General features: G+C 52.2%; 1 protein-coding gene across 10 annotated transcripts in view; it reads right to left on the reverse strand.

Annotated features, from left to right (window-relative positions):
• Window positions 1-27815, reverse strand: part of LOC8086164 (SAGA-associated factor 29) — a 71527-nt gene that overhangs the window by 11742 nt on the left and 31970 nt on the right. For 3 of the 10 annotated variants that reach the window (XM_021466187.1, XM_021466184.1, XM_021466177.1), the window contains 5 exons: window positions 25574-25650; window positions 25367-25497; window positions 9592-9674; window positions 8994-9053; window positions 1208-1358 (listed from right to left, as the gene is read on the reverse strand). In XM_021466187.1, coding sequence (XP_021321862.1) covers window positions 1208-1358; window positions 8994-9053; window positions 9592-9674; window positions 25367-25497; window positions 25574-25650 — 502 coding nt within the window. The remainder of the gene's footprint in view (window positions 1-1207; window positions 1359-8993; window positions 9054-9591; window positions 9675-25366; window positions 25498-25573; window positions 25651-27815) is intronic. The other 7 variants (XM_021466185.1, XM_021466178.1, XM_021466186.1 and 4 more) reach the window with 5 other exon arrangements.

Consider the following 27815-nt stretch of genomic DNA (forward strand, 5'->3'; position numbering starts at 1 on the left):
AGCCCATTTGTTAGTGTACCAAAGATGGCATATATTTTCCTCTGCATTTTTTTCAGTGTTTCTCATGTAATTTCTTTTACAAATGTTATCAGCCGTATAGCACATCTTCTGCATTTTCAGCGATATCAACTCCTAGCAGCACTGGATCTCAAGTGGCTAAGGCATCAAAGGTAAACGCCTGAGCTACTTGTACACCGGCATTAGAGCAGTCACAACCCAAAAACTAGGGGATAGATTCCTTACTTGCCATATCATATAGACACTACACATAGAAACTATATTCCCAATGGATTATTTTTACAAATATTTTTCAGCAAATCCACTATCTTCTCTCTCCTATCATCTACCTATCACACTCTATCTTGGTTCCCGTGTAGACAGTTACATGTACTAGAAAACATTTCCTTCTCTCTCTCCACCTTGATTCCAATGCAACGTCACCATTTTGCTTACTTGGCACCTAATTAATGCCATGGAAAGCATCCTAGCCATCCCATTGGGACCACCCTTATTAGCTAGATAGTGAATGTGTCCTTGTGAATTGTGATAGTGGGCTTGTGGTTGTCGCAAACAACTGTAATGCATATGTGCTAGGTTGGTTCTAGACTTCTGGCTGCATAGTAGTTGTGGTCATGTGGTGGGGTGTGGTGATTTTTAAATTGCTCTATGCTCACATGTGTCTTTCTTTTTATACAGTACATGTGAAGATATATCATCTACTACTGTCATGCTATATGGTTACTCGGGTTTCAGGGGCCCATCGGTTTCAAGGGGCCTGTCAGGTTGCGGGTGGGAGCTGATTTCCACCGAGATCGAGTCCGGAGCCAGGATGTGTTTTCATTTTAGCTTTCAGGGCTTCACCTAGCCCCCGATGCACCCTGTTGCCATCCCTAAGGGCCACACTACAGTGGACCCTACAAAGTCCTGTAGTGCATGGGCAAAGTAGCATCTCTTCTAGCCTTGCTGCCAAGAGCAAGGGCTTAATCGTGTTCCACATAAGAATCCTGAAACCATGGCATGGCATGCCACTAGAGTCATCTCACAACTACTTCCTCTACCAATAGCTGACATTCCCGCCACATAACTTTGACGAACATGACAATAATGCATAAATGCATCATATTTCAAAGTAGAAGTACGCAAGGAAATTTCGCATCATTATTATGACTATCCATCCATAGTTTTAGTGTGCATTTGAAGATGTTACCTTACGATGAGAAGCTACGGTAGCTCTGTATAATGCTGTAGTGCCGGGATAAACCGCTAAAACTTGTCGACCCTGCCCAAAATCTGGGGCACTCGAAGGATCCCCCTTCTTTGGAAATGGAATAATGTAAGACATAGGCAACTTGTACTTCCTGAAAAGCATAGAAAAGGAGCACCGTCAGTTCAAGCCAAACCTTAAGAATAGGGTCAATGAATACCAACAATTTACTTAATTTCAAATAGTGTTGCTTTAGATCGAACTTCATCCCTTATGTGATCAAGAAGATGAAACAATAAATCATTTGCTAGTGGGCTGTGTATTTGCTCGACAAGTCTGGTCCCTGGTTGTACAACAGTTAGGACTGCTGCAGTTGGCACCACAGCCTAGTGTGACCCGTTTCTTGGGCTAGTGGAAAAGGACAACTGCAGCTGTCCCCAAGGAAGCGCGTAAAGGCCTCAACTCCTTGATAATTTTGGTGGCATGGGAGATTTGGAAGCATCACAACTATTGTGTCTTTGATAATAAGAGGCCAAGCATTCAGGAGGTCCTTGGGGCTATTAACTCAGAGGGAGGGTTCTGGTGCTCGACTGGGGCCTCCAAACTCCAGGAACTTGTATTTAGGTTGCTGCCTGCTGCAGCATAAAGCACAGAAGCTTTTTGGTCGTTTCAGTGTGGGTTGTGTGAGTTGGGTCTCTTAGACCTTGTAACATTTTTTTCTACGTTAATGAAATGACGCGCAGTTCTCCTGTGCTGTTCGAGAAAAAAAAACATTGAAATTCATACATACAGCGAAAGGACACAGCCCCGTTTGGATCCTTGAACTGAAAACCATTCTAATAATCACAATTTAGACACAGATAAATCAAGTTAATATGGCCACATGGGGGAATATTACTTCTATATCGTTGTTGGCCACATGGGAGAGATACTTATTTGCTCCAGTTCTGCTTGCCAAAAAGTGTGCTATAAGTTAGATAGCAGAAATATAGCATCAGGATCTATGGAATCAATTTCTCTCTCACCCCATGAATTTAAGACAAGCTTATATTTAAACTTTGGAAAGTGGTGGAATGTCAAATTCCAAGCCAAATAGCCTAGTCCGTAAAGTGGATTCCAATTCTTCCAAAATGAAATCCAAACGAGACATAACAATTTTTAGTCGAACACTTTACATGCAGTTTTCTTAATTTGGAAATAATTTGATTTAGAGAATATGATGAGAAAATAATACCATGAAACCCAATAAAGCAGAGCTGCTTCCACTCTTTGACAAAGTAGCGGATAATCTCTCAGGATTGAAAGCTCCCTAATGAACCGAGCCGGTTGCCTAATTTAAGTTGAGGTGGTATTCTATGCCATACCAATCTATCTGATGATTGTTATGGACTTACCAAAATGGGTTATTAAGACAACTGACAAAAGCCGGAGGGGCTTTCTTTGGAAGGACCAGAAAAAGGCTAATGGTGGTAACTGTCTAGTTGCTTGGGGTCGAGTCCTTCTGTTAGAATTAATTACTTCTTTACTGTAATCTCCTAGTTAGTTGTGCCGCCTACCAGGGTAGGCTGGCCCTTTCGGCCATCCTCTAATCCCTATATAAGTGTAAACCTCCTCTTTAATCTAATCATCAAGGAATACCAAGTCTTCTGGCCTTCCTCCAATATGGTATCAGACTAAACACGTATCCTCTGCTTCCGCTCTCCTCGACGCCCGCGGTCTCCTTCGAATGCCGCGCCTGCTTCGTGTCGCGCGCGTCCCCTCTAGCCGCGCCCGCCCTCCTCCTGCCGGCCACCGCTGGTGCTGCCCTCGTCTGCGCGCCTGGAGCCACCGGCGCTGCCCTCTTCTGTGCGCCCAGATCGTCTGCGCGCCCAGAAGCCGCCCCAGCCAGGTCTCCATGGCCACCTCATCCTTAGGGGCCTCGGCCACGGCTGCTGCAGTCAAGCTTTGTGATAAAGCCCTTGCCGCCACCCAGAAGCTGGAGGAGGAGGCCGCTTCCCTGCACTCCACCAACACCGAGTGCAGCCAGCAGCTTCAGACGGAGGACGACCTCCTCAAGTCTGCTGCCGCCACTCAAGATCGCATGCGTGCCACTGCTGACGCCCTCGAGAAGGAGCACGCACAGGCCAACGCCCCGGAACAGCAGGCAGCTGCCCTCCGGGAACGTCTCCGCACGGGCTCCTTCCACAACGACGACTCTCAGGCTGGCGACAATCACACCATCTACTCTGACGCCACGGCCATCGCTCATCTGCACAGCCAGAGGCCGCCGCTGTCCAGAACATCAGGAATCTGATTCAGATCGTTCAGGAATCTGATTCCGATCGTTTTGGACTTTCGTCCAACTACTCCAAGTGGCGCGGCTACGTCCTCCTCATCCTCGGTCGCTTCGCGTTGAAGGACCACGTCCTTACCGACGCCTCCCGCCTCAACGACCCGGCGTGGTCCCGCATGGACTGCGTGATTATTTCCTGGATCTTCAACACCATCTCCACCGACCTTCCGGACGTCATCCACGAGCATGATGACATCTCCGCTCGGGAAGCATGGCTAGGCGTTGAACAACAGTACTTGAACAATCGCAAGTCATGCGCCATGCTTCTCGACGCCGAGTTCCGCACACTCTCCTAGGGTGCTCTCTCCGTCGATGATTACTACCGAAAGATGAAGGGCATGGCAGATGCATTGCTGACCTTGGTGAGCCCGTTCAGAATCGTACCCTTGTACTGAACATCCTGCGCGGCCTCAACGAGCGCTCCCCGTTCATGTCGCAGCTCATCACCCGCCAAAGGCCTTTACCCTCGTTTGCTAACGTTAGGGCTGATCTGCGCCTGGCCGAGCTCAACATGGCGCCTCCCTAGGGTCCTCCCTCGACCCTCGTCGCCTAGTCATCAAGCAAGACTCCTGCCCCCAGCCGGCCTCCGTTCCTGCCTCCCCACGCCCTCACCAGGCGGCCGAGGGGGCCTCGTCTGGCAACGGCCGCGGGCAGCGTCACAGCGGTGGACGCGGCTAGGGCAGCACGCAGGGCGGCGCACAGGGCAGCGTGCAGGGCAGCGCGCAATGGCCCTCCCTCCTCGACACGTGGACCGGGTCCATTCACATGTGGCCCGCCTGTACCCCTGGAGGTCCCCGTGGTCCCCCACCTCGCGTCCCCCCGCCACAGCACACCCTGGCGGCCTACTACGCACCTCCTCCGGCTCCTGGGACTTACTACCCGTCGTCGGCGCCACCAAAGGCGGCCTCTCCAACTTGGTCGCCTTGGACTCTTGAGTCCCTCGCCAGCGCCTTCAACACCGTTGCCCTCACTCAACCGCCCAACTCCTTTGAGTGGGTCTTCGACTCGGGCGCTTCTTGTCACATCGCGACAATCCTAGTATGGTCACCATGTCACCAACCTCCTCCTTTCCTACCTCCATTGTTGTGGGCAATGGCGCCACCCTTCCGGTTTTTGGCACCGGCTACTCAACCCTCACTGGCCCATTTCGACTCAACAATGTTCTCATTGCCCCTGACATCATTAAAAATCTTGTGTCAATTCGGCAATTCACCACTGATAATCTTGTATCAGTTGAGTTTGACCCAAATCTTGTATCAGTTGAGTTTGACCCTCTCAGTGTTTCTGTGAAGGATCTTCGTACTAGGAACCTCCTCCTTCACTGTGATAGCTCGGGACCCCTCTACACCTTGCAGCTCCCATCGTCACCATCCAGTTCCTGCACTCTTGTGGCCACTCCTTCCTCAGCAACTTGGCATTGTCGTCTCGGCCATCCCGGGAAGGCCACTCTTCAAACTCTTGCCAAGTCGTCCTCCATCATCTGCAGCAAGCCCGACGATGACACCCTCTGCCATGCTTGTTAGCTTGGGCGTCATGTTCGCTTGCCTTTTACCAATTCCTTGTCGCGCGCATCTAAAAATTTTGACTTGATACATTGTGATTTGTGAACAACCCCGATCATCAGTGTATCCGGTTTCAAATATTATCTCGTAATTATCAATGATTGCTCGGATTTTCTTTGGACTTTCCCTCTTAAGCTAAAGTCTGACACCTTTACTACTCTCTCGCACTTTTTTGCCTGTGTGCTAACTCAGTTTGGTTGCACCATCAGGTCTGTGCAGTGTGACAACGAGCGTGAGTTTGACAACTCCACGCCTCGCGCTTTCTTCTCGGCCAAAGGTGTCACCCTTCGTATATCATGCCCCTACACCTCGCAGGAAAATAGCAAAGTTGAGCGCATGCTTCGCACCGTCAACAATGTCACTCGCACATTGTTGTTCCAAGCATCCATGCTCTCCACCTACTAGGCCGATGGTCTTGCCACCGCCACCCTCCTCATCAATCATCTTCCAACCAAGACCCTGAACATGAGCACTCCTTTCTTCGCTCTCCATGGCACTCTTCCCTCCTACCGTGAGCTTCAGGCTTTCGGGGGCACCTGCTACCCCAACCTCACCGCCACCACTCCACACAAGCTCGCTCCCCGCTCTTCCTTGTTTGCCTTTATTGGCTATTCTCCGGACCACAAGGGCTACAGGTGCCTCGACCTCGCCACAAACCGTGTCATCATCTCCCGTCACGTTGTTTTCAACAAAACAACATTGTCTTTCTCCCTTCATCGACCTTCGCCACCCACACACGAGCTTGATTTTCTAACTAACGACAATTCTTCGTTAGTTTCATTTCCACCTGCAGGTACACTGGGGGCTGCTGGCATCCTGCAAGCACCTACGCCCTCCGAGCCGGTGGCCAACTTGGGCACACCGGTGTTCAGACCGCCCCCACCGAGCTTCTCCATGCCCCGGCCACCGAGCACCCTCATGTCCTCTCCAGCTCAATCTGTACAGGCGTCCACATCGTCGGCGCCGATGGCGCCCTCTGTACAGGCACCCCCAGCACCCACTCCGCTAGCACCCCCGGTGCCCTCTGTACAGGTGCCCAAGGCACCCTCTGCACAGGCGCCCATGGCGGTGCCTCTTGTACAGCCGCCTCTGACGCCCTCCTTAGGCAAACCACTAGTCGTCCATGTCTACACCCAGCGTACACCCGCCCCCAGCTCGCCAACTGAGTCCCCTGCTGGACCACCTCCTCTATGCTCCAGCATGATTCCCTCCCCGCCTCGCTACATCAAGAGTGACCCTCTTCCAACAGGAGTTGTCCCTGTTGGCATGAACTAATTGCAAAACTGGAATTGAACTGCCAGAGGGCAGCTTGGCCAGAGGCCGCTTGGATTGTATTAAACTTGCAATGTAAACTCACACACAATACAAGGGAGAGGGGCTGCTGCATATATAGCCTAGAGAGCAGACAACATCCCAACATGTCCCTGACAGATTCTAACCACCTAAAGCAAAACTGTCTAACAGCAACTTGGTTCACAAGGCACCATATTCAACTTGGCTGCCAAGGAACCTATTAGGTAAAGTAAAACACAATTACAGCAAGGTAAATGGTAACTAGGCTAACACTAGGCTAACCCTGTCAATTCTCCCCCTTAGCCTTGTTTGCCTTGGGGTTGATCTGCCTCAAGACAATTCTTCCCCTCATCTCCTGGAATTTTGCCTTGCCTAGAGACTTTGTCAGAATGTCGGCGAGCTGATCAGTAGTAGACACATGCTCAGCCTTGATGGTTCCATCTTCCAGGCAGCTTCTGAGGAAATGGTATTTGATCCTGATGTGCTTGCTCTTTTCATGGAAGACTGGATTCTTGGCCAGAGCAAGTGCTGACTTGCTGTCCATCTTCAGTTCCACCACCTAGACACTTCTGTCAAGGAGCTCAGCTAGCAGCCGTGACAGCCACAGAGCTTGAGTAGCAGCAGTGGAAGCAGCATTGTATTCGGTTTCACAGCTAGAAAGAGCCACCACCTTCTGCTTGATGGAATGCCAACTGACCAGGCAGCTGCCGAGGAAGAAGAGTGACCCACTCGTGCTCTTGCTCGTATCAACGTCGCTCGGCGAGGTCACTGTCGGTGTAGCCGATGAAGCGAGCGCCTCCTGGAGCCTTGATGTAGTGGAGGCCGTAGTCCAGCGTGCCGGCGAGGTAGCGCAGGATTCGCTTGACCGCCCCTTGATGCTCGACAGTTGGCCGCTCCATGAACCGACTCACAAAGCCGACAGCGTAGGCCAGGTCAGGGCATGTGTGCACCACGTAGCGCAAGCTTCCGATGAGGCGCCGGTAGTGAGTGGGGTCGACCTGAGCAGCCGTGCTGTTCTTGCTGAGTCGAAGACGCTCCTCCATGGGAGTGTTGGCAGGATTGCAGCCATCCATGCCCCCCAACTCGAGAATCCTCTTGGCATAGTGAGTTTGCCGCAGAGTGATCCCGGTGGCATCCTGGTGCACCTCGACGCCGAGGTAGAAGGTGAGTGTGCCGAGGTCGCTCATGTCGAAGATCTGCTTCATTTGAGCCTTGAACGCCTCCACTTCATCTTCCGCAGCGCCGGTGATGATCAGGTCGTCGACGTAGACGCCGACAAGCAGGACAGTGCGCCCACTGCCCCGCCTGTACATCGCCGCTTCGTGGTCGCTCTGCTGGAAGCCCAAAGCCTTCAAGGTGTTGTCTAGCTTTGCGTTCCACGCGCGCAGGGCTTGCAGTAGGCCGTAGAGGGCCTTGCGCAGCCTGTATACCTTCCCTTCTTCTCCAGCGACGGTGTAGCCTAGCGGCTGCTGCACGTAGACCTCCTCCTTGAGGTCGCCGTTGAGAAATGCAGACTTGACGTCCATATGATGGGCACGCCACCCTTCTTGAGCCGCCAGCGCGAGGACCCGAACATACTCCATGTCGTCTACTGTGACAATGTTAGCGCAGTCTACATGACTGCTAATCCTGTCCACCACCGTCGCACGAAGCATATCGAGATCAACATTCACTTCGTCCATGACCAGGTTGCCTTAGGACATGTTCGGGTGCTCCATGTCCATTCGACTCATCAGTTCGCGGACATCACGACCAAGGACTGGTTCGGGTGCTCCATGTCCATTCGACTCATCAGTTCGTGGACATGTTCGGGTGCTCCATGACCATTCACGAAGCATATATATATGCAAGATCACCCCCTAACAGGGTGTGCGGTGTTTCTCATTCTAGTTGTACATAAAAGAGAAAAGGAAGGAGAGCGGAAGCGGAAGGGTAGGATCAGATCCCGATACCATGTAGAGAATGAGAAACACCGCACACCCTATTAGGGGGGGGTGATCTTGCATATATATATATATATAAAGTCGGGAGGCATTACAGCCACTCCTCAGACTGTTTACAGAGGCACACACATGCAGCCACACACAACTACATCATACCAGGGCGTGCACATGCCACCGTACAACATGTCTAAATATAGTGAACGGATGCATGTCTAATACAGTCAACAGGAGAGGGAAGAAGAGAAAAACCAAAAACCTGTAGACTCAAGCACAGAAGACGATCTTCCTCATTATCGAGATCCCCCTCCTCCGATTATCTCCTATGATTTCTCACTTCACTAGTCAGCCCACAGGTGTATGTTTAATGGGAAGTCTGCTAGTGTTGATGTTGTCCTTAGGGCAATTTCAAAGGAGGCAACTATGTAGTGTCTTCTAAGCTTTAGGCTGTTTGCCTTGTGGTAGTGGAGGGGCATTCCGTTTCCCCATGTGTTATTTGTGTATCTTTTTGTTTTTAATGATATGATCACAGGTCTCATTCATATTCGAGGAAGAAAACTCAAAACTCAAAGTTGAATATTTGGAGAAAAATATTGGAGGTAATTTCATTAATTGTTCATATACAAGAAACTAAAAAAGGACAGATAGTTAGGAACTTAAACCTCTCATACTTTTGGGTGCTCTCTTCGTCATCACCTGGTTCTTCGTCAAGTACTTCATACCTGCACATGCATCAATATTAAATGAGTGATACTTACAGAACGATGGTCACATATAAGGCATCAGCAACAGGCACACTAAAATGTTATGGTCGCTAATAGGTTGTCCAGGGGCAACTAGCACAAATTGTTTAGTAAGGAGAAACCACTAACAAAGAGTTATCATAAGCATGATATCAATCTCATCAAACTATATTGCATGCCAAGCCAGTAATAGCTTGTTATTACCTCCTCTCTACATGATAAAATGCAATGCCCACTTTTCCTCTTTTTCTTATTTATTATGGTGAGATTCAGTGCTGGAGATGTCATCCTCATAGCTGTCTCAGTTTCTGCGGGGCAATTTTTAGCAGTACAGCGGATACCTTAAAATTTCCTATTGTCCCATCAATAATGTGGTGCCTTACCTACCCAGGATCTTGAAAGAAACGTTAACATTACCTCCATTCAAAGGTAATTTTTCCCCCAAGTAAACTTTTATATCACAAACAGATGTTTGCCCTACAGATAGAAAAAAATAAAATAGATTATAGATACATACTCTTTTGTTTCCTTATCGAAATGTATGACCTTCACGACAAACCACTCATCTTTTTCATCATCTGATTTTACCCTAGCAGCAACCTGAAATGGCAGAGATGAAAGTAAGTTGTAACTATTAAATAATTAAACAAATATACGAAAAGCATGCATGTGCACCAACAGAAGCAAAGAGCTAAAGCTATGTACTAGGCATTGCATTGCTAGAGCTCAAAATCTGAGTAACCAAACTTAGTCATTGTCCAATAATATGATGTTTATAATTAGTTTTAACTTTAAGACTGGCTGATAGTCTGATTAATTGTATAAATGTCAAATCAATCATAAGGATATTTTATGACCTAATAATATCCATAGCAAACATATTATCTACAAACCATGTTCCAGACAGTCAGTTTGATTTAATATTTAATAATATTGCAATGTATAATTTATATTGTGCAATAGGGCTACCTTAGTTTCTTTAGAGTCAATCTACCTTATTATCACTTAATGGGATGTTTTACAATGAGCATATCACAAAAATTTCATAACGAATTAACACCAATGTGAATTCTTATATATAACAATAACAATGTAGGCTAAGTTGAATATTTATACAAGTATTTTTCTTGAAGTACACTAATGAATTGTTTCCTCCAACACAAATTCAGTGTCAACCAAAACCAAGTTATAGTTTAAAACAAACAAAAGTTCTTGTTTGGACTATTTCTCATGTGGGGTGAGGAGTTTAGCCGCATAGATAAGGCAGGAACAGCTGGCCAGGAAAGTGGCTAATTTGCTGTTAATTAGAGGCACACCATTAGCTGGTGCAATTTAGAAACATATTAATGAGTGATTGAGAGACAGATTAGAGGAGTGATTGGCAGCCTAGTGCCTATATGTAAGCCGAATGGCTCCTGGTGAAGGATTAAGCAAGAACAATATTTCTATCTCCTAATCTACCTTCCTCGTCTTAATCTCATCCCCTTGCGGACGAGCTTTAGCACGAGTGGTTCCGGCCCCATCGTGGGAAGGCCCCAATCGTAAGTTTGACTCCCGGCTGCCACCGGCACAACTGCAGTAATGTGCAGTTTGTGCAGAAAAAAGCTCCCTCGCCTGTCCTACATTCCCAAAGCACAGGTAAAGTGGACCGGCCCATTCACAGTGTTACGGGCCCCTGTGTGAGGCAAGGCAGAGAGTTCGGGGGGTTTTTTCGGCCTGTGTGAGAGGTCTTCTACCTTAAGCACAAAGTTGCGGGGGCTGTCTGCCCACCAACTTTTTTTAATTTCATCCCCTTCAACAATAGGGTGCCGAGGGGTAAAACCTCACACCAACCTCACGGATCAAGGCTACGAACTACGTAGCCGAGGTCCAACTGTGGCGAAGTTGGGCAGCAGAGTGGAATCTACGATGTTGTCGGCGGTGCTAGAAAAACGAGGCTTGAGGCCAGGCAGTAGGTTGAGGACAAGCTGCGATTCAATGACGGTGTGGTCAACGTCGCACAAAGCGTCGGCCATGGTCTTCATCTTCTAGCGGTAGGCATCGATGGAGAGGGCACCCTGAGTCATCGAATGGAATTCGTGACTCAGGAAGACGGCGCGAGAGGCCTTGTTCGCCTGATAGATGCTGGAGATCGCCATCCAGAGCTGAGGGCGGTCTGATCCGGGGCCTCAGCGAGATCGAGGACATCGTCCCCGACGGTGCTGAGGAGCCACTTGCGGACACAGGAGTCAGCAGCAGACCAAGCCGCATTGGTAGGGCATGCCTCCTGCGTGCCATCGACATGCAGGAGAAGGCCAAATTTGCCGCACAGGGAGAGGAAGAAGGACGACCAGCAAGTGAAGTTAGGGCATTTCAACTCGAGGGTGATCGGCACATGGGATTTGACTGATCGAGGCATAGGGGGGATGGAGAAGACAGCCGGTGCCGAGGCTGAGGAGTTGTTGAGGGCAGCAGAGGAGTTGCTGGAAAGGGGACCGGTAGTCATGGTGGCGGCTTGGCAAGGAGGACCAGTGCCAGAGGTGGGAGAGGGAGAGGAGCGCGACCAAGGTGGTGGTGCAGCAGCAGGAGGAGGGGTGGGCGAGTGGACCTAGGCCTGGACTCGTGATACCATGTAGAGAAGTATAGGAATCACACCACACACCCAATGTGGGGGGGTGCAGGATATATAGCCAGTCAATACAATAGAGGCACCAAGGCTATGGTTAATCATTATCCTAAAATGCATGATCCTAATGGATCCTTTCCTAATGAGGCTCCTATATATAGTCATCTCCACTAATGGAATGATTAGACTCTCAAATCCCAAGGTTAGACACTCATCACTGATCTGCAGGGAAAATAACTGCAGGCTGACTCTTTGTACAAGTTTGTGAGAGCAATTAGCCTCGGGATTGATTGATTGATTCAAGAGGTACAGGGGTACAATATATAGGCAAGGATCCCTAAGGGTTTATAGAAACACCCAATCAACGGTGATCCTTGCCTTATCAATCTATCTTAATCCCTAAGGTGCTTAACCGCACCAGCCCATAATAGCCCATAACAGCCCATTAGGGCGCCTATTGCTAACACTCCCCCACAGTCAAAACGTCAGTCACTTTGCACGTTTAGACTGGACCTAAACTCCGTGAACACTGAGGTAGGCAGTCCCTTTGTCAAGGGCCAGGTGATCTAGGGTAGGAGGCCCTCGACTACGGAGTTCGTAGTCTCCTGCCGTGGTCTTCCGATCGTCGGAGGTTATACCCCTCTTGGCGGCTCGGGCTTGAGATCGTTGGGGGAGAGAGAGATTAGGGTAACAATACTTTCCTTGATATCTCAAGTCCTGATTACAAGTATATATAGCCAAGGGCTGAATACTAGTTGGAGTAAAACTCTCTTGAATATAAGGCTAATTATAATTCTATTTCCTAATCTAGCCCCTAATCTGTTGGGCGCCTCCCCCCTGCGACGCGCTGGCCCTGTCCCGCGCGCGCTCGGTCGCCCTGCGTACGTCGCGGGCGCGACGTCTCCTGGAGTACGGGATACCGTACATGACATCTCTCCCCCCCTCGACGACCAGCTCGTCCTCGAGCTGGAACGCTGGATACTTGGCGACGAAGGAGTCGAGGTCTTCCCATGTAGCAGAGGCAGCTGGCTCGCCCTTCCAACGGACGAGAACCTGGTGGACACCCCGCGCGACCCTCGCGCGAACAGCACGCTCCGGCTCCGGCTCAGGATCGACGGCGCCATGGTGCACAGTGGGCAGCGGTGGGGGCGCCGGCGGGGGCGCGCCAACCCATTTCTTGAGGAGGCCGATGTGGAAGACGTCATGCAGCTTGGCGCGCGGAGGTAGCTCGAGGCGCACAGCCACCTCGTTGATGATCTCGGAGACGCGGTACGGCCCGTAGAAGCGGGGCTGCAGCTTGCACTTCGGCGCTTGGGACAGAGAGGCCACCAGTCGATGGCGAAGACGGAGCAGTACCCAATCACCAACAGCATAGGACACAGCCCTGTGTGACTTGTCGTAATAGCGCTTCTGCATGGCCTGTGCCTGTTCCAGGCGATGTCGGACGTCCGCCAAGAACTGCTCGCGTTCTTCCATCGATTGGGCCACTGCAGCGACCCAAGTATCGCCAGCTTCATACGACCGGAGAGACGGATAGAAGCGGGGCTGCAGCTTGCACTTCGGCGCTTGGGACAGAGAGGCCACCAGTCGATGGCGAAGACGGAGCAGTACCCAATCACCAACAGCATAGGACACAGCCCTGTGTGACTTGTCGTAATAGCGCTTCTGCATGGCCTGTGCCTGTTCCAGGCGATGTCGGACGTCCGCCAAGAACTGCTCGCGTTCTTCCATCGATTGGGCCACTGCAGCGACCCGAGTATCGCCAGCTTCATACGACCGGAGAGACGGCGGATCGCGACCGTAGACCACGCGGAAAGGTGTCTCCCGCAGGGATGACTGGTAGGCGGTGTTGTAGATCTATTCCGCCCACGGCAGCCACCGCAACCAGTCTCGGGGCCTGTCCCCTGAAAAACAGCGGAGGTACATGGCAATGACGCGGTTGGCAGCCTCCGTTTGGCCATCAGACTGTGGATGAAACGCCGTAGTCATGTGCAATTTGACTCCCAGGAGTCTCATCAGCTCCTTCCAGAAAATGGAAGTAAACACCGGGTCCCGGTCCGAGACCATGGACTGCGGCAGCCCGTGGAGACGCACGATGCCGGAGTAGAACGCCTGTGCCACAGACTCAGCAAAGTAGGGATGAGCCAAAGGTATAAAATGACAATACTTGCTGAAACGGTCGACCGCGGTGAGGATGACCGATTTTCCTTTGACGCGCGGAAGAGTCTCGATGAAGTCGAGGCCAATGTCGGTCCACACCCCAGTGGGCACGGGCAGAGGTAGCAGAAGGCCGGCGGGGTGCAGGTGCTCCGTCTTGAAGCGTTGGCAAGTGGGGCAGGCGCGAACAAAATCCTGCACAACTCGGCCCATGTCGGGGAAGTGGAAGTCGCGCCGGAGCCGGTGGAGGGTGCGCTGCACCCCTTCGTGGCCGTCGTCATGCACCGCAGCCACTATCTCCCGAAGAAGGGCCGAGACTGAGGGCACGTACAGCCGGCTGTCATATGTGACCAGCCCGTCGATGATACTCCAGGGCGCCGATCGCGTGCCAGCAGTCAGCTCGTCGCGGATGGCAACGAGGGCGGGGTCCTGCACCTGGGCCTGACGGAGCCGCTCGATGTAGTCGAAGCGTGGGGCGGAGATGGCCAACACCACCCCCTCTGGAGTGTCGCGCCTGGACAGTGCGTCGGCGACAGTGTTCTGAGCGCCGGGCTTGTACTCCACCGAGAAGTCGTAGCCCAGGAGCTTGCCGACCCAGTGATGCTGCGGGATCGTGGAGAGGCGTTGGTCGAGGAGGAAATTCAAGCTGTAGTGGTCCGTCCGAACCGTGAAACGCCGCCCCCACAAGTATGGTCTCCAGTGACGAATAGCGTGCACCAGCCCTATGAGTTCGCGCTCGTATGCAGCGAGCGAACGATGGCGAGGAGCGACGGGCCGGCTGAAGAAAGCGATGGGGTGCTTGTCCTGGAGCAGCACCGCGCCGAAACCGTGCGTCGAGGCGTCGCACTCGACGATGAACTCTAGCTGAAAGTTGGGGAGGGCCAGCACCGGCGCCGAGGTGATGGCGGCCTTGAGCGCCTGGAAGGCCGCGGCTGCGTCGTCGGTCCACGCGAAGCCATCCTTCTTCAACAATGCGGTCAGCGGGGCAGCGATGGTGCCGTAGTCCTGGACAAACTTGCGGTAGTACCCCGCCAAGCCCAGGAATCCCCGCACAGCACGCGCCGAACGGGGCTGCGGCCAGTCAGCCACCGCCTGCACCTTGGCGGAGTCCATGGCCACGCCCGCCTCGGAGATGATGTGGCCGAGGTAGGAGATGGACGACACCCCGAAGGCACACTTGGAGCGTTTGACGAACAGCTGGTGGTGTTGCAGCACGGTGAGGACAGCACGGAGGTGTCGAAGGTGGTCGGCCCACGAAGTGCTGTAGATCAAAATATCGTCAAAAAACACAAGCACAAACCGACGAAGGAAAGGGCGCAGGACGTCGTTCATGAGGGCTTGGAATGTCGCCGGCGCGTTGCAAAGCCCAAACGGCATCACCAAGAACTCATAGAGGCCATCGTGGGTTCGGAACGCCGTCTTGTCGATGTCGGACGCCCGCATGCGGACCTGGTGGTAGCCCGAGCGAAGGTCGAGCTTGGTGAAGAACTTGGCGCCACGCAGTTCATCTAGCAGCTCGTCCACCACCGGGATGGGAAAGGCATCCTTCACTGTGATGGCGTTCAAGGCGCGGTAGTCAACGCAAAAACGCCAAGAGCCGTCCGCTTTCTTGACGAGGAGCACCGGGGAAGAAAACGCCGAGGAGCTGCGACGGATCAGCCCCTGCTGCATCATGACCGCGCATTGGCGTTCAAGCTCGTCCTTGTGCGCAGGAGGGCCGTACTGCCACCGGTGGCGCGCCTGGCTGAAGAGTGATGCCGTGATCGCGAGAACGTGGCGGGGGCAGCCCTTGCGGCTCCGCGAACACCCCCCCGAACGACGCCGGCAGCTCGTCCAGGAGCGATGGGGAGGCTGTGGTGGTGCAGACGGAGCTGCTCCCCGGCTCGGCCTCGGCGCGCCACAGAATCGTAGCGCCTTGCTGCTGGAAGGACATGGTGCGCGCGGTGAAGTCCCAAGTGACGGGCCCGAGCGTGCCCAGCCACTGTGCGCCGAGGACGACGTCGAACCCGGCCAAGGGCATGATGAAGAGGTCGGCCGTGAACGACGAGCCCTGGATGACGAAGGGCGCCTGAGGCAGGACGCCTGGACAAGCAATCCGTTCACCGTTGGCCACTACGGCGGAGAGCCGGGGTCGGGAAACGACCAGCAAACCCGTGCGTTGCGCTGCCCGCTCGGAGATGAAGTTGTGGGAGGATCCGGAGTCCGAGAGGGCGACGAGGGACACGGAGCCCACCATCACGCGGACGCGCAGCGTGTCGCTGAGCCGAACGCCTGCCACGGCGTGGAGGGAGTAGCAGGGCGCGTCCGTCCCTGCGGCCTGGTCCCCAGCTTCCGCAGCGTCCTCAACGTCGTCGACCTCCACCCCGTCCACGAAGAAGAGTCGTTTGCAGAAGCGATTATGGCCCCTGGTGTACGGCTCATTGCAGTTGAAGCAAAGGCCCTGTCGACGTCGTTCCGCCATCTCGTCCTTGGAGAGGCGGCGGATGGCACCCTCGGCGCGACCCTGCTAATTGGCGGGCAGGGGAGCCGGCAGTGCCAATGGCTGCGTGGGAGCAGGGAGCGTCGGCCGGGGCGCCGGTGCGGCCAGGAGACCGCGCTGGGGCGCTCGGGCGGGCGGCGGAGCCGGCCTCGACTGCTCCATCAGTTCCACCTGGCGCGCCAGGCTCATGGCGGCTGCCAGTCTCCGGGTGGTGGAGGCGGACGGCGTGGCTCAGCGGCGGAAGTAGGCCGCCCGTGTAAAGCTGCACCCGCTGCGCCTCTTCTAGCCTGCCGGCTCGCGGAAGGAGGGCCTGGAAGCGGTTGGAGTAGTCCTCCACAGTGCCCGTGCGGCGGCACTCGGCGATCTCGAACATAGGCGCTGAGCGGAGAGGAGGCCCGAACCGCAGGTTGAGAAGATCCTTGAAAGTGCCCCAGGATGGCGTGCCGTCATCGTCCTGCAGTTGTGTGAACCAGAGTTGCGCGACATCATCAAGATGGTAGGACGGCATGAGCACGCGTTCCTCCGCCATGGTGCGATGTTGGCGGAAGTAGGCCTCGCACTTGTTGAGGAAGAGCATGGGGTCGGACGAGCCATCGAAGCGGGGAAAATCCCACTTCTTGTGCTTAGGGTGGAACTCCTGGTCGCGCAGCCCCTCAGCACGGCGATCGTCCCCGCTGCCGGATGACGACGAGGATTGGGCCTTCATGGACGCCATGTCAGCTTTCATTGCTGTCACGTCCGCGGTGAGCGTCTCCATGGCCTTCAGTAGATCGGCCAGGGTGGGTTCCGCCATGTTAACAGAAGTAGCAGAGGTGGGGGACGACGGACAGATGTTTCTATGGTCGGCGGCGGCGGTGGCGGCGGGTGCGTGGCTAGATGCAGCGGCGGTGGAAGAAGATCGGCGGCTAGCTGATACCAGGTTGTCAAGGGCCTGGTGATCTAGGGTAGGAGGCCCTCGACTACGGAGTTCGTAGTCTCCTGCCGTGGTCTTCCGATCGTCGGAGGTTATACCCCTCTCGGCGACTCAGGCTTGAGATCGTTGGGGGAGAGAGAGATTAGGGTAACAATAGTTTCCTTGATATCTCAAGTCCTGATTACAAGTATATATAACCAAGGGCTGAATACTAGTTGGAGTAAAACTCTCCTGAATATAAGGCTAATTATAATTCTATTTCCTAATCTAGCCCCTAATCTGTTGGGCGCCTCCCCCCTGCGACGCGCTGGCCCTGTCCCGCGCGCGCTCGGTCGCCCTGCGTACGTCGCGGGCGCGACGTCTCCTGGAGTACGGGATACCGTAGATGACACCCTTGGTGAAGATCTCAGCATACTACGAGGAAGTAGGAACATGCAGAACTCATAGATCACCAATGGCGACTCGCTCCCGGACGAAGTGAAGATCAATCTCAATGTGCTTGGTGCGCTGATGCTGCACCGGATTGGAGGTCATGCGGACAGCACTGATGTTGTCACAATACACCAGTGTGGCGCGCCTAAGTGGGGCATGCAGTTCCAAGAGAAGCTAACGTAGCCAGGTCGCCTCTGCAACTCCAATTGCTACTGCACGATACTAGGCTTCAGCACTTGACCTTGATACTATATTCTGACGCTTGGAAGACCAGGAAACAAGGTTGTCACCAAGGAACACTGCATAACCCGAGCTGGATGTGCGAGTGTCAGGACAGTCAGCCCAATCAGCGTCGGTGTAAACAACAAGATCAGCCAAAGTAGTCGGTCGCAGCAGTAGACCGAGGTGAAGTGTGCCCCGAACATATTGAAGAATACGCTTCAGAGCAGCAAGGTGAGGCTCTCGAGGGTCATGCATGTGAAGGCAGACCTGCTGAACTGCATATGCAATATTTGGGCGAGTGAACGTCAAGTACTGAAGAGCTCCAGCAAGGCTACGAAAGTATGTAGCATCAGACACAAGGGCCCCCTCATCTGCAGCAACCTTGGAGTTGGTGTCAACTGGTGTAGACCACGGCTTGCACTCGGCCATCCCGTCGCTGTGAGAGCAGTAGTCCATCACCACGCCGCTGAACATGCATACCGAGAAAGTGATGTAGTTCACCAAGATCTTTCATGGCGAACTCTCGCTGAAGAGCCAAGATGATCCGCCTAAGAAAGAAGGACGATGAGGCTGTGAGAACAATATCATCGACATAGAGCAACAGATAGACTGTGTCTGATCCGCGCTGGTAGATGAAGAGTGAGGTATCTGATTTGGTTTCGACAAACCCAATGGACAGCAAGTAAGAGACCATCCGACTCTACCAAGCACGAGGAGCCTGCTTCAGGCCATAGAGCGACTTCTTCAAGCGACAGACATAATCCGAATGAGCTGGATCTTCGAACCCAGACGGCTGCTGAGAGTACACTGTCTCAGTCAAAGTCCCATGAAGAAAGGCGTTCTTCACATCCAACTGGTGAATTGGCCAGTGACGAGTGAGCGCTAAGGAGAGCACTGTGCGGATAGTAGCGGGTTTCACCACAGGGCTGAAGGTCTCATCAAAGTCCACACCAGGCCGCTGGGTAAAACCACGAAGAACCCAACATGCCTTGTACCGCTCGAGGGAGCAATCAGACTGAAGTTTGTTCTTGAAGATCCACTTTCCAGTGACAATGTTGGCCCAAGGAGGACGAGGCACGAGATCCCAGGTGTGATTCTGCACGAGCACCGTGTTCTTCCTCCATAGCAGCTCGCCCATTGGGGTTAGCCAGAGCGCTACGGAAGGTCTTCGGCACCGGAGAGAGAGTGTAGAAACACCGCACACCCTAATCAGGGGGGGTGACATTCATTATATAGCCTAATAGGCTAGGGTTACAATGTACATGGGCACAACATCAGTAGTGTCATCGGCAAGAAACTCGAGATCTGCTAGAGTACTTTGACCATGACACTCAACGAAAGGGAAGGCCGTTTCATCGAAGACGACGTGCCGGGAAATGATGACTCTATTAGATGATAGGTCAAGGCAGCGGTACCCTTTATGATGAGCTGAGTAGCCTAGGAAGACACACAGGACAGGCCTGGGGGCAAGCTTGTGAGGAGCAGTGGCAGACATGTTGGGATAACATTTGCAACCGAAGACTCGTAGATGATCATATGTGGGTGGTTTGCCAAATAAGGCAAAATGAGGAGTGGAGAATTCTAGAGTCTTGGTGGGCAATATGTTGAGTAGGACAGTCGCCGTGGAGAAAGCCTCCACCCAGTAGGAGGGAGGCATGGATGCCTGAAAGAGCAGGGAGCGAACAACATTATTGATAGACCGAATAACGCGTTCAGCTTTACCGTTCTAAGGCGAGGTGTAAGGGCAGGACATGCGAAGGTGGATGCCCTGGGTGAGGAAGAACGGGTACTAGAGTTGTCAAACTCTCTCCCGTTGTCACACTGTACTGCTTTGACGCGGGCGCCAAACTGAGTGGAGACGTGGGCGATGAATTGAGCCAGCGTGCTGAAAGTGTCAGATTTAAGGCGTAAAGAAAATGTCCACAAATAATGAGTGCAATCATCGAGGATGACCAAATAATATTTATAACCAGAAATGTTGATAACTGGAGAGGTCCATAAATCACAATGAATAAGATCATACTTGCTAGATGCACGGGAGGTGGACAAATGAAATGGCAGACGAACATGTCGCCCGAGTTGACACGCATGACATAAATCTGAACAATCCTGAATAGGGAGTGAAACACTAGACGCTAGCTTTGACAGAGCCTCGTGGCTAGGATGCCCAAGACGCCGGTGCCACAGTGGAGAAGAGCCCTGATCGGCAAAGGAGAGTGCTAGTGGAAGACGAAGTGGGTACAACGGCCCAGAGCTATTGCACCTGACGATCTCTTTCCGAGACGGAAGAACCTTCACTGAACAACCAGCGAGGTCAAACTCAACAGAGCAATTATTGTCAATAGTAAATTGGCAAACAGAGATAAGATTCTTAATAATTTGTGGTGATACAAGGACATTATTAAAACGCAATTTGGATGATAACTCTGTGGAGCCAGTGGCAGTGACAGGAATAAGAGAGCCATTACCGACAATAATAGATGAAGGGTTAGGGTACCGCGGGACAAGAACATGTGAAAGTGAGGAGGGCTGAGATGTCATATATGAAGTAGCACCTGAGTCGAAATACCACTCGTTGGACGAAGGAGGGGTCAACGATGTCGTGCTGAAGGCGGCGGCGAGACCCGTCGGGTCCCAGGAAAGCAGGCCGGTCATAGGGTTGTAAAACCACGGAGCAGCCCACTGACCAGCGGGTTGCTGGTGAGCAACAAGCGCCTACTGCTGCTGCTGAGCAAACAGGGCCTGCTGCTGAGCCTGATGCTGCGCCTGGAGATGAGGGGGCACCGGGATGGGTGCCAGTAGCGAACGAGGACATCCTGTCCACATCTGGATGGTGCCAGACCAGGGATTGTAGAAGCTGGGCCAAGGGCGCCCTCCCCCAGCCGGCTGCTGCTGCTGTGTGGCACCACCAGGAGGGCGATAGCCCTGTCCTGAAGTGCCACTGTTGCCTTGTCCTTTGCCGCCGCCACCGCGCTTGCTGCGGCGGTTGTTCGAGGCCTATGAGCCCCCTCCAGTGCCTCCAGAACCTACGGAAGGTGGCGGTGCCGTGGTGGGAGGGGTGGAGGCGGCGAGGGCAGTGTCAGGAGCCTCCTTGCGATGTCCCATGGTGAGTTCCTCGAGGATGAGGTCCTCACGAGTCTCCAGGAACGTGGGGAAAGGCTTGGCTCGGCGGAGAAGCGTGCCGACGTGAGCAAAACGCTCGTTGAGGCCGCGGATGACGTTGAGGACAAGGGTGCGATCGGTGATCACCTCGCCGAGGGCCGTGAGGTCATCGGCCATCTTGTTCAGCTGGCCGCAGTACTCGGTGGCGGAGAGGTCGCCTTGGACGAAGTTGCGAAACCGCGTCTCCAACTGAACGGAGCGAGCCTCGCGGTTTCCGAGAAATTGCAACTCGACGGCAAGCCAGGCGTGCCTGGCTGTAGAGCCCTGAGCACGGATGATCTCGCCCAGGTCATTCGTGAGCGTGGCTGAAAGCCCTAGTTTGGTTTTGGATAATTGATGAAACCCTAATACTAACCTCTATGCTAAGTGTGTGTAGACTTAATGAGGTTGGTACATGCCAAGTGATGGAGCAAGTGATGATCATGGTGATGATGGTGATGACCACAAGACGATAAATTGCTCAACTTGGAAAAGAAGAAAGAGAAAAACAAAACCCTATGAAGTTCAAGGCAAAGGTATTGCTTAGGGTTTTGGTTTTGGTGATCAAGACACCATAGAGGGTGTGATCACATTTAGGATAGATAGCCGTACTATAATGAAGGAAATTCTTTGGCTAAGCGGTTATCAAGTGCCACTAGGTGTCATTGTTCATGTGCATGCATTTAGAACCTAGTGAGCTAACTTAACTCCTTCGAAGAAAATGATTGTGAAAATGCTAACACACGTGCACTTGTTGGTACACACTTTGTGGTGTTGGCACTCTTTGAGAAGGGAGTTGTAGTTGGAAGGTAGAGAGAGGATGGGTTCCTCTCTCCCTCCCGCCGAGCTTGCTCGGCCGGATTCGGCGCTTTTCGAGAAAATGAAGTGCATATTTTCTATTGCGCCGGTGGGAGTTTTGGAGAAGTCGCAGGAGTGTTTCTCAATAGGAAACACTCACCGGGCGCTTTGCGCGGAGGCACCGGACGATGACCTTTAGCGTCCGGTGTGCTGTCGGGTGCAGCAGAGTGCACCGGACGCACCGGAGAGAGTCCGGTGCTTAGCGTCCGGTGTGCAGGCGGTTTGGCGACCCTCTCTGCGCATGAGTCCGGTGAGCACCGTACGCTTAGGGTGCGTCCGGTGACCGTGCAAGTTTGCGGAGCTCTCTGCGCATGGGTCCGGTGTGCACCAAACGCGTCCGGTGGAAACTTGCTCAGCGTCCGGTGCTCTGCAGGTTACCGTTAGATTCTGACACGCGGCTGACGTTGGAGCACCGGACGCAGGTGTTGAGCGTCCGGTGCCCCTTTAAGAGCGTCCAGTGACCCCGAGTTAGACCCAGTAAGAGAGCCAACGGCTCTATTTGTTTGAGGGGTCTATAAATAGTTGTTGGCCGGCTTAGGGCTCACTCTCTTGGCATTCTTGACTACTAGACATCCTTGTGAGCCTAAGCAAACACCTTCCACTCATCTCCTTCATAGATTATTCATCTTTGTGAGATTGGGAGTGATTCCAAGTGCATTTGCTTGAGTGATTGCATTTAGTGGCACTTGGGAATCGATTTGGCTGCGGTTTTCTTGTTACTCTTGGTGGTTGCCGCCACCTAGACGGCTTGGAGCAGCGGAGGAGCATTGGCACGAGTTGGTGATTGTTCGTGGCCATCTCCCGGTGATTGTGAGAGGTTTGTGCCTACCTCGGCGGAGAGCCAAGGGAACATTAGTGGATTGCTCGTGTCATTGAGCTACCTCACTTGTGGGTAGGTTCTTGTGGTGTCCTAGTGAGGACGAGGTTCGTGCTACACCTCTTAGCCACCGAACCACCAAGTGTTGGTCGACACAACGGGGACGTAGCGTGCCGGCAAGCACGTGAACATCGGGAGAAAAATTGTTTGTCTCCATTGTGTTTGTTCATTGGATTTCTCCCGGTGATTGGACTTCATCTTATTGATTGGTTCATCCCCTCTACGCGGTGGTATAAAGATCAAACCATCTCTCTGACATTCCCGCAAACTACAATAGCTTACCTACTTGTATAGAAACTTTAGAAACTTTAGGTAGCTTTCTAGTTTAAGTAGAGACATAGCTCTTGTTTGCCTAGTGATCATATCAACTAGAATTGTTGGATAGGTGGCTTGCAAACACCCCTTTAGAGCTAGAGCAAAAAGCTTCGCTTTGTTATTTACTAACCTCTTGCTCTAGTGAATTTGTAGAATTTTTAAATAGGCTATTCACCCCCCCTCTAGCCATATTAGGACCTTTCAGTGGCGACGATCCAGGACTTGACGACGCAGTCCATCCGGGCCCAATCACGAAATATCGGGACTGGAGGGTCTTCGCGGACATGGCCCTGGATAGAAAACTTGCCGAGGATGAGCAGAAACTGGTCGCACCAGCGGTTGAAGTTACCGGAGTCGACGTCAAGGATGGTGGTGACGTGGTTCCGGATGTTGCTGACGGCGACAGCCTGGGAGTGAAGTTGAAGCAGGGCCACGGTTTCGTGGTGAAGCATGGTTGCACGAAGATCAATTGGCGCAGGGGTTCCTCTAGGCGACGCAGGGACTCCTCCCAAAGGCTCGGGCGCGATGGCGGCGTCGGTGCTGCCCGCTCCATGGCAGCGCGCGCGAGAGCTGCGCTGGCGCGTTGGGCCGCCTCGTCCCGCTCCTTGGCGGCGGCTGCAGCCTGCTGCTCGGCTTCGAGGGCGCGAGCTAGGGCAGCGTCGCGCGTGGCCTTGTGGTCGCGTTCCAGGCGCTGTGCGGTGGCGGCGGCGGCGGTCGCCCGCTCCTGGACGATCTCGTTGGTGATGGAGGCGTCTTCGGTGCCTTTGGGGGTGGGCGGAGAGGAAGCCATGGCGGCGCAGCACAGCAGAGGCCGGCGCGCGTGGGGCTGTGGGCACGCGGCTGAGGGCCTGCGCGCGAAGGTAAAGCTGAGGGCCTGCGCGGCTGAGGGCCTGCACGGCGAGGGGCCTGCGCGCTGTGGTGAAGAGCGCAGCACGGCGAGGGCCGGCGCGCACGAAGAGAAGGGCGGCGCGGCAGGCAGCCGACGCACGCAAGGAAGGTGCAGCGGAAACGGAAGGCTAAACCTAATCTGATACCATGAGAGCAATTAGCCTCGGGATTGATTGATTGATTAAAGAGGTACAGGGGTACATTATATAGGCAAGGATCCCTAAGGGTTTATAGAAACACCCAATCAACGGTGATCCTTGCCTTATCAATCTATCTTAATCCCTAAGGTGCTTAACCGCACCAACCCATAACAGCCCATTAGGGCGCCTATTGCTAACAGTTTGAACCAGAACTCTCTTACAAAAACACAAGACAAGAGCGAATGGTTGATAGATTTTTCAGCTTGATCACAGTGAGATCTTCCGGATGAGGAAGCCCTCTTTTTGATAAACAGTCTTCTGTCCAACACTAGTCATGAGCTACCAACCACGAGAAGAATTTACATATTCCTGGAGCCCAGGTTCTCTTTTTTTCTCAAACACGCAGGAGGGCTGCGTATCATTATATTATAGAAGATAAAAGACAGGAAAAGAACCCAAAGTAGACTTGGTTTAAAAGGTTAGACTTGCCAGTGCTAAAAGAATGGAGCCCAGGTTCTCCAAATTCTAGAGACCAAAACTAAGTCATTCCCTGGAAGAGGTTTTTGTAAGCCGACTTTGCCAAATACTGCCCACTTGAAGATAAATGCCAAATACGAGAATCTTTGACACCAGGCTGCAGGATGACATCCCTGACAAGATCCCAAAGAGATAGAAATTCTATGATGACTCCCACAGTTAGAGTGCCTTGGATATCATGACCCACAAATTATTTGAGAGGGTCTGCTGTACAGTCCTGCTAGCTCTCCTGAACGCGTGGTTGCCATTATGGATGTTTTGAGGGAGGGACATATGCAAAATCATTGCCTCCAACAAATTGCAACAAGTGCTACAGTACTACTCCATCTATCCTGAAATATAGGGCATTGAAGCATTTACTATTGGTCCCAAATTATAAGGGATTCTAGGTGAATTAATTTCCCTAGGCGCCCCAATCACATGCCTACCTATAGAACCCAACACAATGTTGATTGTCAACCGAACCACCAAGCACAAAATATGGTAAGCACAATATCTCACCACGATTAGGGGAGGGGGCTTTATGTGCATAATTTGCTTTACCCCATAACATGTTCTAGAAATCCTAGGATAATTATATTTCAAGATGAAGGGAGTACTTCAAAACACAGGGAAGTTCCTATCTTTTCCTACATGGAAGGTACAAGCTTGCCTAGTAAAGCATGCACTGATGAATACAAGAAATATAAAAACTAACTGATGTTATTAAATAAAGCTGAAGTTGAAACCTGCTCTCCTTTCAGGCTTGCAGCTTGGTCAAGTTGATTCCTCATAGATGCAGCAGAAAATCGTGCAGAATCTGTATCCGACTTGATCCTCTTCTTTTTCTGCTCACCAACTTCTGAAATGTAGAAAGCAACTGTGGTACTGCATGCTCTGAGTTAAAAAACATGATCCTAGCATGCAAAATCTTGGTTCTAAATTCCAATACTCACCTATCTTTTTCTTTTGTGCAGTTGACGCTCCAGATTGCAACAAACCATCTAGTAATCCAATCAAAGCGTTTGAGGCACTGCAAGAAGGCATAATTGTGAAATTTGTCCACTGCTGCACCAGACTCTTCAAAGTTCAAACTGTCAAAATTAGCATGCAGCAATAGCAAAAATGGAAGCTCAAAGAGCGATGTCCAATTGATATACTAGTTCCCAGAATTCAAAGCAAATATTAGAGTGACTGCATTGGAATACAGTAGTCAAATCCTATTGACATTCGAGGGTCTCAGTTGTTAGGGAAAAGCATCTTAGATCTATTCCAATACCCAAAGAGCTAGATATGAAGATGTACAAAGTGCAGATAGCACCCTACACTAGTGACTAAATACATACACGGTATATACATCTAACCCCTCTCCTAATACTCATGGTGGGTCAACAACACTTAGTTTGGAGAGCAAATAGCCATGTTATGCCCTAGTTTGTGCCTTCATGAAAAAAATAAGCTAACCGAACCTCAAAAGGCACATGGTGGAGAGTCACTATATGATCATGCACTTATGAGCCGGTCATGTGGTTGCTGGCGCCCGAGTGCTAGTACCACCTCTGCTCCACACCGCCGCCCACTCGTCCAAGGTGGACTTGGGCACGCGACTCATCAAGGAAGATGCCATGCGTCACCTTCCCCTGCTCTGCAGCCGCTATCTCCTACCTCACCTCCAGCTCTAGCTCGACGTCGCGCAGCGCGCAGAACACAACCATCAGAAGGGTAGGCTCTGTAACGTCCAGCCTCCACGAGGCCGGGCCCGCTTACATCTGGTAGTTTTTCTAGGACAGACTTTTTTCTAGAACATAGACTGCCCTCACAGACCAACACCAATCTTTTCTGCACACTTTGTCCTCACTCGTGTGCACCCAGGAAGTACTTCCCGATCGGTCACCTATCCCTAAATTTTTCTAAGTCAAGCACGCTTAACTTTAGAGTTCTTTGGAGCTAGGCTTCCGGAAAAGAAGTTGCAACTTGTTCATATGAGTATCCTATTAATCCTATTAAGCCCTGGGCCAGGATGTTACAGGCTCCTCGCTTTCCACCTGTATGAGGTGCGCCTCCTCCTTGGGATTCTTGCAATTCTGGGCCAAATGGCCAGTCTTCCCACGGCGTCGACAAGTATCTGTGTTGAGAGGCTCACTGTCCTTCTGCGGGGCCTTGTCGCGACGCTTCCCATTGCCGCCATGGCTGGAGGAGCCTTCCCTAGACCACTTCTCCCGCATCCAAGCTGTCCACTCTTCAGTCATCAGCAGCTTGCTGCCAGCCTCTATCATCGCCATCTCCACGCGCTCGTCCACCGCCCTCAAATGCCCTATTCACATCCTCGGGTGTGAGGGTGGACACGTCGATCAGCATTTCCATAGAGGGTGTGATCTATGTACTTGGGCGGCACCACGCACAGGTACTTAGCGACGGCCTTCTCGCCAGTTGAAAGCCTAAGTTTGGTTTTGGTAATTAATGACACCAAGTTGCTAATACCTTGTGTTTAAGTGATTTGAGTCAGACATAGCAACACATGTGATGAAGGTGCAAGGTGGCATGGAAAGGTGGCCACATGATTACAAAGAGATTAAGCATGAAGTGGTGATCATGGTGATAGACAAGGAGTAAAGTGATCAAGGCAAATGTGTAAACATAGGGTTTTACTTTTGCTAGTCTAAGTTGAGTAGAGATGTTTTTGACCGGGTTTAGGATAGATAGCCGACTATCAAGAGGGGAAATAACGGTCATCTCTCCAATCAAGTGCTACTAGGTCCATATCTTGAGCATATGCAATAGGATCTAGTAAAGTGTTAACCTAACTCCTTTGATGAAAATGTTTGTGAAATGCAAACACACATGCACTTTGGTGGTAGACACTTTGTGATGTCAACACATTTGCAAAGGAGGTGGAGTTCCAAGGGTAGAGAAGGGTTTGGGGGTTTGGGTTCCTCTGATTCAGCGGTTTTGAGGAAAGTGAAACGCATATTTTCTATTGCGCCGGTGAAATTCGTTGGGAAGTCGCCGGAGTGTTTCTCACCGGACGCTGGTCACGGAGGCACCGAATGCTGGCCTAAGCGTCCGGTGTACTGTCGGTGTCTGGCCTAAGTAAGCAGAGCGCACCGGACGCTCAGCGCCAGACGCAGGGGGTTTGCTGTTCGTGCGTCCGATGGTTGCTGGTGTCAGTGAGCAAGTTTGCGAACGTTTCTGTTAAGA

Source organism: Sorghum bicolor, chromosome 8 (genome assembly GCF_000003195.3).
Source record: "Sorghum bicolor cultivar BTx623 chromosome 8, Sorghum_bicolor_NCBIv3, whole genome shotgun sequence".
Classification (NCBI taxonomy): domain Eukaryota; kingdom Viridiplantae; phylum Streptophyta; class Magnoliopsida; order Poales; family Poaceae; genus Sorghum; species Sorghum bicolor.